This window comes from Panulirus ornatus, chromosome 2 (assembly GCF_036320965.1).
Source record: "Panulirus ornatus isolate Po-2019 chromosome 2, ASM3632096v1, whole genome shotgun sequence".
Lineage (NCBI taxonomy): Eukaryota > Metazoa > Arthropoda > Malacostraca > Decapoda > Palinuridae > Panulirus > Panulirus ornatus.
In genome coordinates, this window is record NC_092225.1 from 21925532 (window position 1) to 21939044 (window position 13513).

The 13513-nt window shown below is 39.7% G+C and overlaps 2 protein-coding genes across 2 annotated transcripts; both read left to right on the forward strand.

Annotated features, from left to right (window-relative positions):
* The first annotated feature begins 4559 nt into the window (after positions 1 to 4559).
* LOC139752052 (uncharacterized) lies at positions 4560 to 5905 on the forward strand. Its single transcript, XM_071667879.1, has 3 exons — positions 4560 to 4793; positions 5126 to 5293; positions 5680 to 5905. The coding sequence occupies exons 1-3, from the start codon at positions 4564 to 4566 to the stop codon at positions 5903 to 5905; spliced, it is 624 nt and encodes a 207-aa protein (XP_071523980.1). The 5' UTR covers positions 4560 to 4563.
* Positions 5906 to 6160: 255 nt separating this feature from the next.
* LOC139752055 (glutamate [NMDA] receptor subunit 1-like) lies at positions 6161 to 8731 on the forward strand. Its single transcript, XM_071667893.1, has 4 exons — positions 6161 to 6239; positions 6669 to 6831; positions 7555 to 7796; positions 8438 to 8731. The coding sequence occupies exons 1-4, from the start codon at positions 6161 to 6163 to the stop codon at positions 8683 to 8685; spliced, it is 732 nt and encodes a 243-aa protein (XP_071523994.1). The 3' UTR covers positions 8686 to 8731.
* Positions 8732 to 13513: the final 4782 nt, after the last annotated feature.

The window sequence follows — 13513 nt, forward strand, 5'->3', positions numbered from 1 at the left end:
GTTTTAGGCATCATGAAGTCATATAGATCTATAAGCGTCAAGAAAAGATTTCAATCGTATATCAGTCGTATTTTACATATCTTATGTGAGCTTTGAACACATGTAAATGTGTGTGTGTGTGTGTGTGTGTGTGTGTGTGTGTGTGTGTGTGTGTGTGTGTGAAGAAACTACATGAATGATCAGTTATGTGTATGAAGGAATATCCACCAGGTATATCGTTAAAGTGATAATTATCCATACACGGTTTTAAGTAATGCAACACCAGACATCCAGCTGAAGTTCTTTGTTTTGAAATATATGAGATGGAAAACCTACCTCATGAAAAAATGTAATGATAATGATAATAATAGTAATGATGATAATAATAATAATGATAATAATAATGATAATGCAAAATAATAATAATGATAATGATAATAATAATAATCAATAATGATAATAAGGATAATAATAATTGCAATAATAATGATGATAATGATAATGATGATAATAATGATAATAATGATAATGATATAATAATAATGATAATAATAATAATAATAATAATAATAATAATAATAATAATAATAATGATAATAATGATAAAGTAATAATGACAATAAACCAATCGTTAATATTTCTACTGCATCCACATTCTCAACATACACACCAGACATAGATGCACACCATCGCCATGAACACGAAGACAAGAATGAGTGACATGAAAGTGTGTTATACAGAGTCTAAGATGGTTTATCAACCATCGCCATATCACTTGATGTTTACGATGGTTGACCGTGATGCTGTACGTTCTAGGAGAGGCGCCTCGTTCCTCGACCAGATCAGAAGGTTGAAGCAGCGACTGATCGAGGCTGGGTTAATAGACCGGTGGACAGACGACATTATAGAAACCACAGTTAAACGAGATTGGGCCACGAGAGGAGGAGATGATAGGGTGGTGCATACCGAGGTCAGGTTTAATGAGCTTTTTTGTTAATGTTTGAATATAACTTTCCCTCCACCGGCCACTACTAAATGCACACACACACCCACACACACACAATCTTCCCCCCTCAGGTTGACGACGGGCAGGTGGTGTTAGGGCTGGACCACCTGCAGGGTGTGTTCTACCTGCTCCTGCTGGGCTACCTCGTTGCCATCATCAATTTTCTGTGGGAGAAGCTCGTCCACGGAAGCGCTCTTTCCACTAGTCTTACGTAATGGGGGAGAAAAGGATCTTACCCACTTCCATACCAGCTACCGAAGTCTCCACAAATCACTGAAGTATCAAACCATATCTTAATGATGTAGTATGTTCGTTTCAACATCCATTCCAGCTTATAAACACAGGACGAGAATGATGTCGTAAAAATTCGTGGTCAAAAACTGGCGTAGATCCGAAGAAAATTTTACAATCATCATCCATTAGAAAAGCCATGTGTCAGACGCCGTTATCATACGTAAAGACACCAATGCCCCTTTTGTAACTGGGAACTATACACCCATTTCGCTGGCTATATTCTTCGTGCCATAGATGTAAACTGAGGTGAAGCATTGTCACCTACCTGAAGAAGGGCTCAGCGAAAGCAGTAACACTAGTGACATCATGCTAAGGACCTGGACTACGAATGGTGTGAGGAAAAGATAATAATCATTGCATCAGGTACCAACAAGAGACGGTTACAAGTCCTGGGAGCTGTCCATAATACATGATAAGGCTTTGATTAACACTATACAGTCAAATATGATGTTCAGCCAGTGAGACGGCGTGGAAAGCAGTCTCATGTATCGTCACATCACCTGACCCTGACCTATCCCTCACCCTGACCTTGCCAAATTGCTCCTCCACCCATCCCCACCCTTAAACCTGACCTACCCTGTGCGTTTCCACCAGTGACAGACAAAAAGATCTCACCTCTGCCCACTTATAATGCACACTGTGGATTTAATGTTATCTATTGTATACCTCTGTCTTACGTTCACCTTAAGATGCCGAATGTAGTGGCGAGACATTGGTTGTAATACTTAATAAATTATGGAAACACTATGGAGAAATGATCTTTTCCTAATTCTCGTGAATGCATTGCAAAGTAAGTACCTCAGGTGTCTGCTGCTTGGGCTGGGGGAAAGAGAGAGAGAGAGAGAGAGAGAGAGAGAGAGAGAGAGAGAGAGAGAGAGAGAGAGAGAGAGAGAGAGAGAGAGTGATGTCATCTGTGTTGTGGTTGACAGTGTATGATGCACCGAAACCACAGACTCTTATCCGTAACCACGCCTTACACAAACTACATACATACATGCATACATACATACGTGCATGCATTCTTACATGTTTCTCAGTGATATGAGGATAGATAAAAGCAATATCAATCTCTCAATAATCTTTAAGAAATAGGTTATGTAGTGACACTCTGGAAATAGCACCCAGGGCAAAGCCGTCGTCCCTCCGTCTGCCAATATATACACAGCCACTCAGACACCAGGACTCACTCCCCAGCTACAGCTGACGTCGACAACACCCATACACCCACACACACACACACACACACACCTACCTCCCCCAGGTCCGCAGTGCTGTATATCCTCACTCCAGCAGTAAGTTCTACCTGCATGGTCGTACACTGTGGTATATTGTGGTGAAGGGGATACCACTATGGCAGATCCTTTCAAGGTGAAGAAAAACTAAAACAGACACATACACACACACTCACAGTCTCCCAATCATTATAATGCTTGGTAATATCGTAGTTCACATCACCATCGTGTGTGTGTGTGTGGGTGTGGGTGGGTGAGTGGGTGTGTGTGTTTGGGTGGTTGGGTGTGTGTGGGTGTGGGTGGGTGAGTGGGTGTGTGTGTTTGGGTGGTTGGGTGTGTGTGGGTGTGGGTGTGTGTGTGTGTGTGGGTGGTTGGGTGTGTGTGTGGGTGTGTGTGTGTGTGGGTGGTTGGGTGTGTGTGTGTGTGGGGGTGGGTTGGTGGGTGTGTGTGTGTGCGTGGGTGTGTGTGTGTGTGTGTCTCGTTAAACCAACTTTGTTTTCACCTTTTGCGCAGAAGCATGAGGAAGCAGCGCGCTGTACGGCCGACTGATGTGAATGATCGTGTGGTGTTCGTGTGGTTGTGGTTGAGGGGACGGTCGCCAGATGACATTGCTCAGCGGACTGGCAGGAGCGTGGCGACTGTCAGGCGATGGATCAGGAGGTGGAGACGAGAGGGCAACGTGGCGACGAAGCCCCGATTAGGCAGACCGCGCTGCTACGCCAACTGGATTATGAAAACGAGCGTCACAAGCTGCGTATACGCCGTAAGGCCCAGAGTGGTTCCGAGTGGATTATTCGTAGGCCAGCTATACGCTCCCTTGCCATGTTATTGTGAGCCATTCGGTGTGCACCGCCTCAGGAATAGTGACATGATGAGGCGACCTCTCACACTTTCGAAACATCGTTCTGTCGCTCATGGAAGCGAAAGATATCCAGGAAATGGTCGTGGGACATTGTTCGATATCTGATGATAACCTAAAGGATGAAATATCTTGTTATTGTTCTTCCTATTCTTCTTATTTCTCTTCTCCTTCTTCTTGTTCTTCTTTTCCTCTTCATCATCTTCTCGTGAATGCGTACGGTAGAAATGGCATCCAAAAAGACGCTTGTGGCGAAATGAGTGGTGAAATCTGATGAGGCACGTATAGTGGACCACGCAATGGGAAGAATGACCACGAGAGAGAGAGAGAAAAAAAAAAAAAAGAGAAGAGACGCTGGTCCATAAATCCTTCTATTCCCTCATTTTGTCTCAGTGGGAGCTGTGGTCAAGCTTGAATACCGGAGTGGATGGATTCAGCGACTGTACTGAAGCAAATGTGTTAAGAGGTGATAGGTGTTCACCAGGATTATGTGAGCTATAGGCGAGCTGGTTTATGACACATATAAGGAAAGTTATATGTTAAACTTGCGATTGAAAACGTGAAAGAAGTGAAAGTCAAGTGAGATAAGAGCTGGATCTTGCCAATCGAATCCAAACAAAATGAATAAGTTGAAGTTAGGCCTCAGTCTTCGACGTCCGGAAACCGACCATAAGCCTTTTCCTGGATGATGCTAACTGGAAACTATATCATATGTTGTGCTCATTCTGGATGCAGGAATACAATAAATGATAAACGATTGTTCCTCTCTCAATGTCCTTTATCTCATATGTTGATAAGCAAGAATCATTTATCGTGTTACCAATTCACTATCTACTGTCCCCAAATCTATAAATTCATCTGGTATTTGGAAACACTCTCTTTCTGGCCAATTACCCATAATGAAGGATAAAATAGTATGAATATTTAACTCTTTCTTCTACAAATTCAGTCAAAAAGAATTAGATTGACTTTCTCATAAGGGCATTTATCATCTCAACGTGAGAAGCCAACGCCATTTAACACCATCCAATCCTGAAATTGGTGACTTCCACCCTGAAAAACATATGTAGATATGTAAATAAGTTAACAAGGATGGGCTGAGGCTCACTCCCTTATGAGATCTTCAAGGTATTTCTAAGGACAGTTCTAAAGAAGTACAACATTTTTTTCCCCCCCCCTCCAGCTTGAACCTGATGCGTTCTTCTCTGTGTGTGCATGTCCTCTGGCCACTGCTATGGATCATGGTTATACGGCATCTGCACGGCGAGGAAGGACGTGTGAGTGGCGTGGCCGGTGTGTCTATGAACCAGGTGGACGTAATAGTGGGTCAAGTGGTGAGGCACCACCTCGCTGGGTGTCACCTGGTGCTGGCCTCCTCCACCACCACAACAGACCACGCCACAGTGTTCTCCTCGATCATCAAGTGAGTAGATGACAGAGTTTTGTGTGGCCCACGATGACGAATAGAAACGTGAACTGAATCGATAGAAAAATCTGAACGTTCCAGAAGCGAAAAGAAAAATATGAACTGTGGTCATATGATTCAAAATCTTGGACAGAAAAGGGAAACACATGAGATCGATGCAGACCATCTCTCCACTATATGCCCCTACTCGTATAACGGTCTTGGTTCAGTGGTTCTCGTTCAAATCATCCCGGGTTCGATCCCAGGGTACATGTTGATGACATGATCTATCTATCTATCTATCTATCTATCTATCTATCTATCTATCTATCTATATATTTTTTTATCAGACGACTGTCGACTGTGGGCCAAGCGCATGTTATTGTAGAATTAGGATCACTGTTCTCCGAGGACCAGGCAACACAAGACCACCTGCTGCAGGGTGTGTGGGGAGACACCAGGACCAACTGCCGGGTCTTTATCCTGCTGGTGGACGAGAGCAACAATCTCATATTCAGGTAACAACATATACCATACGATTCCTTGTTCACTTTTCCTTTCACAAGTGCCAGTGACCAGCACTATCGTAGGGAACTTATTAGAATGAAAAAAATTATAGTTCTTGAACCAATATTTCTTTGGCATTAGACTATAGCAAAGTACCTTCTCATAGTTCTTGAACCAATATTTCTTTGGCATTAGACTATAGCAAAGTACCTTCTCAATCTTCAGACCAAAAATGCTAATGGACTAAAGAAATAGCCATCTGAGGGAAAGTAAGACAATACAGAGTAGCTATCCTCAACTAAACTTTCATGTACGTATGTATATCTCATCACACTAAATCTACTGGAAGTGTGAGAAGACGTCTAGTGTAGTAACGTAAAGCAAACTCATGTTCCAGGTTCCTGGAATCATCGAAGCTGTGGCTGGAGCCAGAGGCGCCCGTTGTGGTGATCGGAGGCCCAGCAGCAGTGAGAGCCCTCACCCACCACACTAGTCTACGTAACACCATCCATATGTTGGGTCTCACACTCCACGACTTTAAGCACGTCACGTCACCAGGCGATACCTGGCTCAGGAGAGGAACCCTGGAGAAAGGTGACGCCTCCTTGTACATATGTAGGTAATCACAGGGGCGGTCGTCTTGTTGAGGGAAAATACACACACACACACACTCTTCCAATATGTTTGGTTCATATTGAAAGGAACTTCACATCAAACCTCATTTCCAATGCCATATGTAAATATACTTCTCTCTCTCTCTCTCTCTCTCTCTCTCTCTCTCTCTCTCTCTCTCTCTCTCTCTCTCTCTCTCTCTCTCTCTAGAGGGACACGAAGTCGTGAAGGCGTTTCGACGGTGTCTCTACTGCAACGACGGAGGGATGGGCATCCAGCAGCTTCTACAGGAGTCAAGCCCGTCCTCTCCCGTCCAGTGGGGGGATGATGACACTGTCTTCCCTGGTGGGTCGTCTGCAGGGAAGTGATGAGTATCTTTCCCAATAGAGTTATTTCACTTCCATTCTCGTAAAAAAGAAAGCAAGTAGATAGTCCTCAAAATGTACAAGTTAGTTAACTTTAAGGATATTTTTTTTTTTTTTTTTGCATCCATATCAGACCTTCTCCACACGTACAGAAGAATTCCTCTCACATATCCCATAATCAATGATTCCTGAACGATTACTTACTATCAATTACATTACTTAATGACACCTAAGTGGCGAATAGTGAAACGATAATGTACCAGTCTAGCCTTAAAGAGCATCGTAGTCAGTCACGGTAAAGCAAAATGGCCATCAGGATTCAATGAAAGACAAAGAAAAAAGATTAAGGAATGAGAAATCATGTGCATGTTCGATGTCCATTTGTTTCTTCTATTCGATACGTTTTCAGAGGCGGACGACCAGGCCTTCATGGGCCATACCTTCAAAGTGGTGACGAACAGTTACTTCCCCTTCATTGACTGTGAGCCAGGTGGCTCAGATGGCTCACTTGTCCCACGTGACTCCCTTGACACAAGGTTGCTAAATACCGTCTCTGCTCATCTGAACTTTACGTAAGCCCGGATGGAGGATTTTAACCCTTACGTAGACGATTGTTTTGATTCATATTAGCAATGATTATGTTATTAGGACTTCCAACAGGATTTTGAAGACTATATGGTCATAAGCTGAGACTTTATCATATACCTTTAACTATATGATGAATGATACTCTACATTTTGTATCTATGGGGTGCTAGGTATACATATTGTCTTGATGGCTAAGGATATATGACTTTTATTGTAATAAAGAGTAAAACAGCTTCTTATTTCTAAGACAAAAAGGTAATTTGGTATTAAGTTTGCCATCGACCCACAAGATGTTTGGCACGAGATGAGGAACAGATGAATATTCTTGTTTCTTGTGGAAAGCGTGTCTACAATGGGGGTCTCGCTTTTTGTGATTATTTGAAGCCTTTTGCTGGATATATAGAGCGAATAACATTCGTAACTTAGAAGGAAGACATTAGCTATCAGTTTCATTTCAGTGACGACTTAATCACACAGTTAGATTTACCTCAAGCAAAATGTAACATTAAAAGAGCTCAATATGTTGTTACTAACTCAGTTATAGAGTAAATATACAGAACACATAAGTAAGGAGATAATTGCGAGAGAAAAAATTAGATTTTCGAGTGATACGCGAGATGTCCTAGGTTCTGATGTGTGAGAAAGCGTGAAGAAGGTAAAACTTCCAGTTATTTATCCTCTATTACTAAATCGAGTGATGAACTTCAGGTACGACATGCGAGAGCCATGGGATGGGACGTGGGGCGTGCCTCTGACTGGTGGCAACTGGTCGGGCATTGTGGGAACCCTGCAGTATGAACAAGCAGACTTCTCCGTGAACTTAACCCCATCCCCAGCGAGGATGAAGGTCATATCCCACTCCAAGATCTATAGTTATGACCCCTTGCTTATAGTGTCTCTCAAACCTGGACCTCTACCGAGGCACTCAGCTCTTCTGAGGCCGTTTGAAGGTAAGATGCGTGAGTGGTCATGAGGAGGGTTGCGCGATGGAGCGTTAGACGTATCTACAAAACGGAGGTCAAAAACTTAAGAGACAGCTTCCCTTTGCCCTGAATGTCCTTAGAGGCAATGTGTCAAGGAATGAATTGGCTGTAAGAGTAGTCGAGGATGTGTGGCTCAGGTATTTGCTTTGGAAAAAGGACTCGCAAATAGCAATTGGACCTCATCCGTAATTCTAGACATTCATGTATTTTCTGATATTTACTGAAACCATTTGTTGATAGGCTCTTCTTACATACTATAGTAAAAAAAAAGAAATACAGAAGGAACATTGCTGGTAAGGCTGTGATTCCTATGGAAAACAGATAGGACACTCAGACTTACAGATAATCTCTCAGATAGTCATGTTTTCAGTCTCTTGTCTTTCAGATGATGAGAAAAGAAATTCACAGTGTTTCATCTATTTTTCCTGTGAGAGAAAAAGTATAATGCTCTCATGAATCCACGGGTATTGTTCCCATATGTTCGTATGTATGTACAAGATGCATAAAGCTGTATCATGTATCAACTCACTGTAACCAGTGGATAACACAGCTGGTAACAATCTGTATCATACAACTACAGATGGCCGATGATAATTCTCTCTCTCCAGATGGCGTTTGGGAGATGGTCATCGCCTTCACGTCAGCAGCTGGTGTTATCCTGTGGTTGCTGCAGAAGGTGTGGTCTTGGGCGTCTGGTCATCCAAGTATAAGCCTTGTGCCTGCCCTATTGTATATCTGGGGACTGTTACTGCAAGAGCCACTCCCTTATCCCTCCGTCAGCGTCAGCGCCCAGGTGAAAATGTCGTCATACTTCGTCAGGAGGCTGGTTTATACATGCAGGTGTATTATCTCATGATAATAACATACAGGAGGGTGAAAGGCACGCAATTGATAGAGTGAATTGGAACGATGTGGTGTACAGGGGTCGACGTGCTGTCAGTGGATTGAACCAGGGCATGTGAAGCGTCTGGGGTAAACCATGGAAAAATTTTGTGGGGCCTGGATGTGGAAAGGGAACTGTGGCTTATCACAAACCGAGAACTTATGTACGTACCTGTATTGTTAAGTATGAGACAGTATATACCTGTACTGTTAAGTATGTACGTACCTGTATTGTTAAGTATGAGACAGTATATACCTGTACTGTTAAGTATGTACGTACCTGTATTGTTAAGTATGAGACAGTATATACCTGTACTGTTAAGTATGTACGTACCTGTATTGTTAAGTATGAGACAGTATATACCTGTACTGTTAAGTATGTACGTACCTGTATTGTTAAGTATGAGACAGTATATACCTGTACTGTTAAGTATGTACGTACCTGTATTGTTAAGTATGAGACAGTATATACCTGTACTGTTAAGTATGTACGTACCTGTATTGTTAAGTATGAGACAGTATATACCTGTACTGTTAAGTATGTACGTACCTGTATTGTTAAGTATGAGACAGTATATACCTGTACTGTTAAGTATGTACGTACCTGTATTGTTAAGTATGAGACAGTATATACCTGTACTGTTAAGTATGTACGTACCTGTATTGTTAAGTATGAGACAGTATATACCTGTACTGTTAAGTATGTACGTACCTGTATTGTTAAGTATGAGACAGTATATACCTGTACTGTTAAGTATGTACGTACCTGTATTGTTAAGTATGAGACAGTATATACCTGTACTGTTAAGTATGTACGTACCTGTATTGTTAAGTATGAGACAGTATATACCTGTACTGTTAAGTATGTACGTACCTGTATTGTTAAGTATGAGACAGTATATACCTGTACTGTTAAGTATGTACGTACCTGTATTGTTAAGTATGAGACAGTATATACCTGTACTGTTAAGTATGTACGTACCTGTATTGTTAAGTATGAGACAGTATATACCTGTACTGTTAAGTATGTACGTACCTGTATTGTTAAGTATGAGACAGTATATACCTGTACTGTTAAGTATGTACGTACCTGTATTGTTAAGTATGAGACAGTATATACCTGTACTGTTAAGTATGTACGTACCTGTATTGTTAAGTATGAGACAGTATATACCTGTACTGTTAAGTATGTACGTACCTGTATTGTTAAGTATGAGACAGTATATACCTGTACTGTTAAGTATGTACGTACCTGTATTGTTAAGTATGAGACAGTATATACCTGTACTGTTAAGTATGTACGTACCTGTATTGTTAAGTATGAGACAGTATATACCTGTACTGTTAAGTATGTACGTACCTGTATTGTTAAGTATGAGACAGTATATACCTGTACTGTTAAGTATGTACGTACCTGTATTGTTAAGTATGAGACAGTATATACCTGTACTGTTAAGTATGTACGTACCTGTATTGTTAAGTATGAGACAGTATATACCTGTACTGTTAAGTATGTACGTACCTGTATTGTTAAGTATGAGACAGTATATACCTGTACTGTTAAGTATGTACGTACCTGTATTGTTAAGTATGAGACAGTATATACCTGTACTGTTAAGTATGTACGTACCTGTATTGTTAAGTATGAGACAGTATATACCTGTACTGTTAAGTATGTACGTACCTGTATTGTTAAGTATGAGACAGTATATACCTGTACTGTTAAGTATGTACGTACCTGTATTGTTAAGTATGAGACAGTATATACCTGTACTGTTAAGTATGTACGTACCTGTATTGTTAAGTATGAGACAGTATATACCTGTACTGTTAAGTATGTACGTACCTGTATTGTTAAGTATGAGACAGTATATACCTGTACTGTTAAGTATGTACGTACCTGTATTGTTAAGTATGAGACAGTATATACCTGTACTGTTAAGTATGTACGTACCTGTATTGTTAAGTATGAGACAGTATATACCTGTACTGTTAAGTATGTACGTACCTGTATTGTTAAGTATGAGACAGTATATACCTGTACTGTTAAGTATGTACGTACCTGTATTGTTAAGTATGAGACAGTATATACCTGTACTGTTAAGTATGTACGTACCTGTATTGTTAAGTATGAGACAGTATATACCTGTACTGTTAAGTATGTACGTACCTGTATTGTTAAGTATGAGACAGTATATACCTGTACTGTTAAGTATGTACGTACCTGTATTGTTAAGTATGAGACAGTATATACCTGTACTGTTAAGTATGTACGTACCTGTATTGTTAAGTATGAGACAGTATATACCTGTACTGTTAAGTATGTACGTACCTGTATTGTTAAGTATGAGACAGTATATACCTGTACTGTTAAGTATGTACGTACCTGTATTGTTAAGTATGAGACAGTATATACCTGTACTGTTAAGTATGTACGTACCTGTATTGTTAAGTATGAGACAGTATATACCTGTACTGTTAAGTATGTACGTACCTGTATTGTTAAGTATGAGACAGTATATACCTGTACTGTTAAGTATGTACGTACCTGTATTGTTAAGTATGAGACAGTATATACCTGTACTGTTAAGTATGTACGTACCTGTATTGTTAAGTATGAGACAGTATATACCTGTACTGTTAAGTATGTACGTACCTGTATTGTTAAGTATGAGACAGTATATACCTGTACTGTTAAGTATGTACGTACCTGTATTGTTAAGTATGAGACAGTATATACCTGTACTGTTAAGTATGTACGTACCTGTATTGTTAAGTATGAGACAGTATATACCTGTACTGTTAAGTATGTACGTACCTGTATTGTTAAGTATGAGACAGTATATACCTGTACTGTTAAGTATGTACGTACCTGTATTGTTAAGTATGAGACAGTATATACCTGTACTGTTAAGTATGTACGTACCTGTATTGTTAAGTATGAGACAGTATATACCTGTACTGTTAAGTATGTACGTACCTGTATTGTTAAGTATGAGACAGTATATACCTGTACTGTTAAGTATGTACGTACCTGTATTGTTAAGTATGAGACAGTATATACCTGTACTGTTAAGTATGTACGTACCTGTATTGTTAAGTATGAGACAGTATATACCTGTACTGTTAAGTATGTACGTACCTGTATTGTTAAGTATGAGACAGTATATACCTGTACTGTTAAGTATGTACGTACCTGTATTGTTAAGTATGAGACAGTATATACCTGTACTGTTAAGTATGTACGTACCTGTATTGTTAAGTATGAGACAGTATATACCTGTACTGTTAAGTATGTACGTACCTGTATTGTTAAGTATGAGACAGTATATACCTGTACTGTTAAGTATGTACGTACCTGTATTGTTAAGTATGAGACAGTATATACCTGTACTGTTAAGTATGTACGTACCTGTATTGTTAAGTATGAGACAGTATATACCTGTACTGTTAAGTATGTACGTACCTGTATTGTTAAGTATGAGACAGTATATACCTGTACTGTTAAGTATGTACGTACCTGTATTGTTAAGTATGAGACAGTATATACCTGTACTGTTAAGTATGTACGTACCTGTATTGTTAAGTATGAGACAGTATATACCTGTACTGTTAAGTATGTACGTACCTGTATTGTTAAGTATGAGACAGTATATACCTGTACTGTTAAGTATGTACGTACCTGTATTGTTAAGTATGAGACAGTATATACCTGTACTGTTAAGTATGTACGTACCTGTATTGTTAAGTATGAGACAGTATATACCTGTACTGTTAAGTATGTACGTACCTGTATTGTTAAGTATGAGACAGTATATACCTGTACTGTTAAGTATGTACGTACCTGTATTGTTAAGTATGAGACAGTATATACCTGTACTGTTAAGTATGTACGTACCTGTATTGTTAAGTATGAGACAGTATATACCTGTACTGTTAAGTATGTACGTACCTGTATTGTTAAGTATGAGACAGTATATACCTGTACTGTTAAGTATGTACGTACCTGTATTGTTAAGTATGAGACAGTATATACCTGTACTGTTAAGTATGTACGTACCTGTATTGTTAAGTATGAGACAGTATATACCTGTACTGTTAAGTATGTACGTACCTGTATTGTTAAGTATGAGACAGTATATACCTGTACTGTTAAGTATGTACGTACCTGTATTGTTAAGTATGAGACAGTATATACCTGTACTGTTAAGTATGTACGTACCTGTATTGTTAAGTATGAGACAGTATATACCTGTACTGTTAAGTATGTACGTACCTGTATTGTTAAGTATGAGACAGTATATACCTGTACTGTTAAGTATGTACGTACCTGTATTGTTAAGTATGAGACAGTATATACCTGTACTGTTAAGTATGTACGTACCTGTATTGTTAAGTATGAGACAGTATATACCTGTACTGTTAAGTATGTACGTACCTGTATTGTTAAGTATGAGACAGTATATACCTGTACTGTTAAGTATGTACGTACCTGTATTGTTAAGTATGAGACAGTATATACCTGTACTGTTAAGTATGTACGTACCTGTATTGTTAAGTATGAGACAGTATATACCTGTACTGTTAAGTATGTACGTACCTGTATTGTTAAGTATGAGACAGTATATACCTGTACTGTTAAGTATGTACGTACCTGTATTGTTAAGTATGAGACAGTATATACCTGTACTGTTAAGTATGTACGTACCTGTATTGTTAAGTATGAGACAGTATATACCTGTACTGTTAAGTATGTACGTACCTGTATTGTTAAGTATGAGACAGTATATACCTGTACTGTT

Bases quoted from the DNA above. Each gene is read 5' to 3' on its own strand.
- LOC139752052 (XM_071667879.1), top strand. From the start codon at position 4,564: ATGCGTTCTTCTCTGTGTGTGCATGTCCTCTGGCCACTGCTATGGATC. The intron at 4,794-5,125 runs GTGAGTAGATGA...TTTTTTTATCAG, and splicing joins GTGTTCTCCTCGATCATCAA to ACGACTGTCGACTGTGGGCC. The intron at 5,294-5,679 runs GTAACAACATAT...CTCATGTTCCAG, and splicing joins AGCAACAATCTCATATTCAG to GTTCCTGGAATCATCGAAGC.
- LOC139752055 (XM_071667893.1), top strand. From the start codon at position 6,161: ATGGGCATCCAGCAGCTTCTACAGGAGTCAAGCCCGTCCTCTCCCGTC. The intron at 6,832-7,554 runs GTAAGCCCGGAT...GATGAACTTCAG, and splicing joins TCTGCTCATCTGAACTTTAC to GTACGACATGCGAGAGCCAT. The intron at 7,797-8,437 runs GTAAGATGCGTG...CTCTCTCTCCAG, and splicing joins TCTTCTGAGGCCGTTTGAAG to ATGGCGTTTGGGAGATGGTC.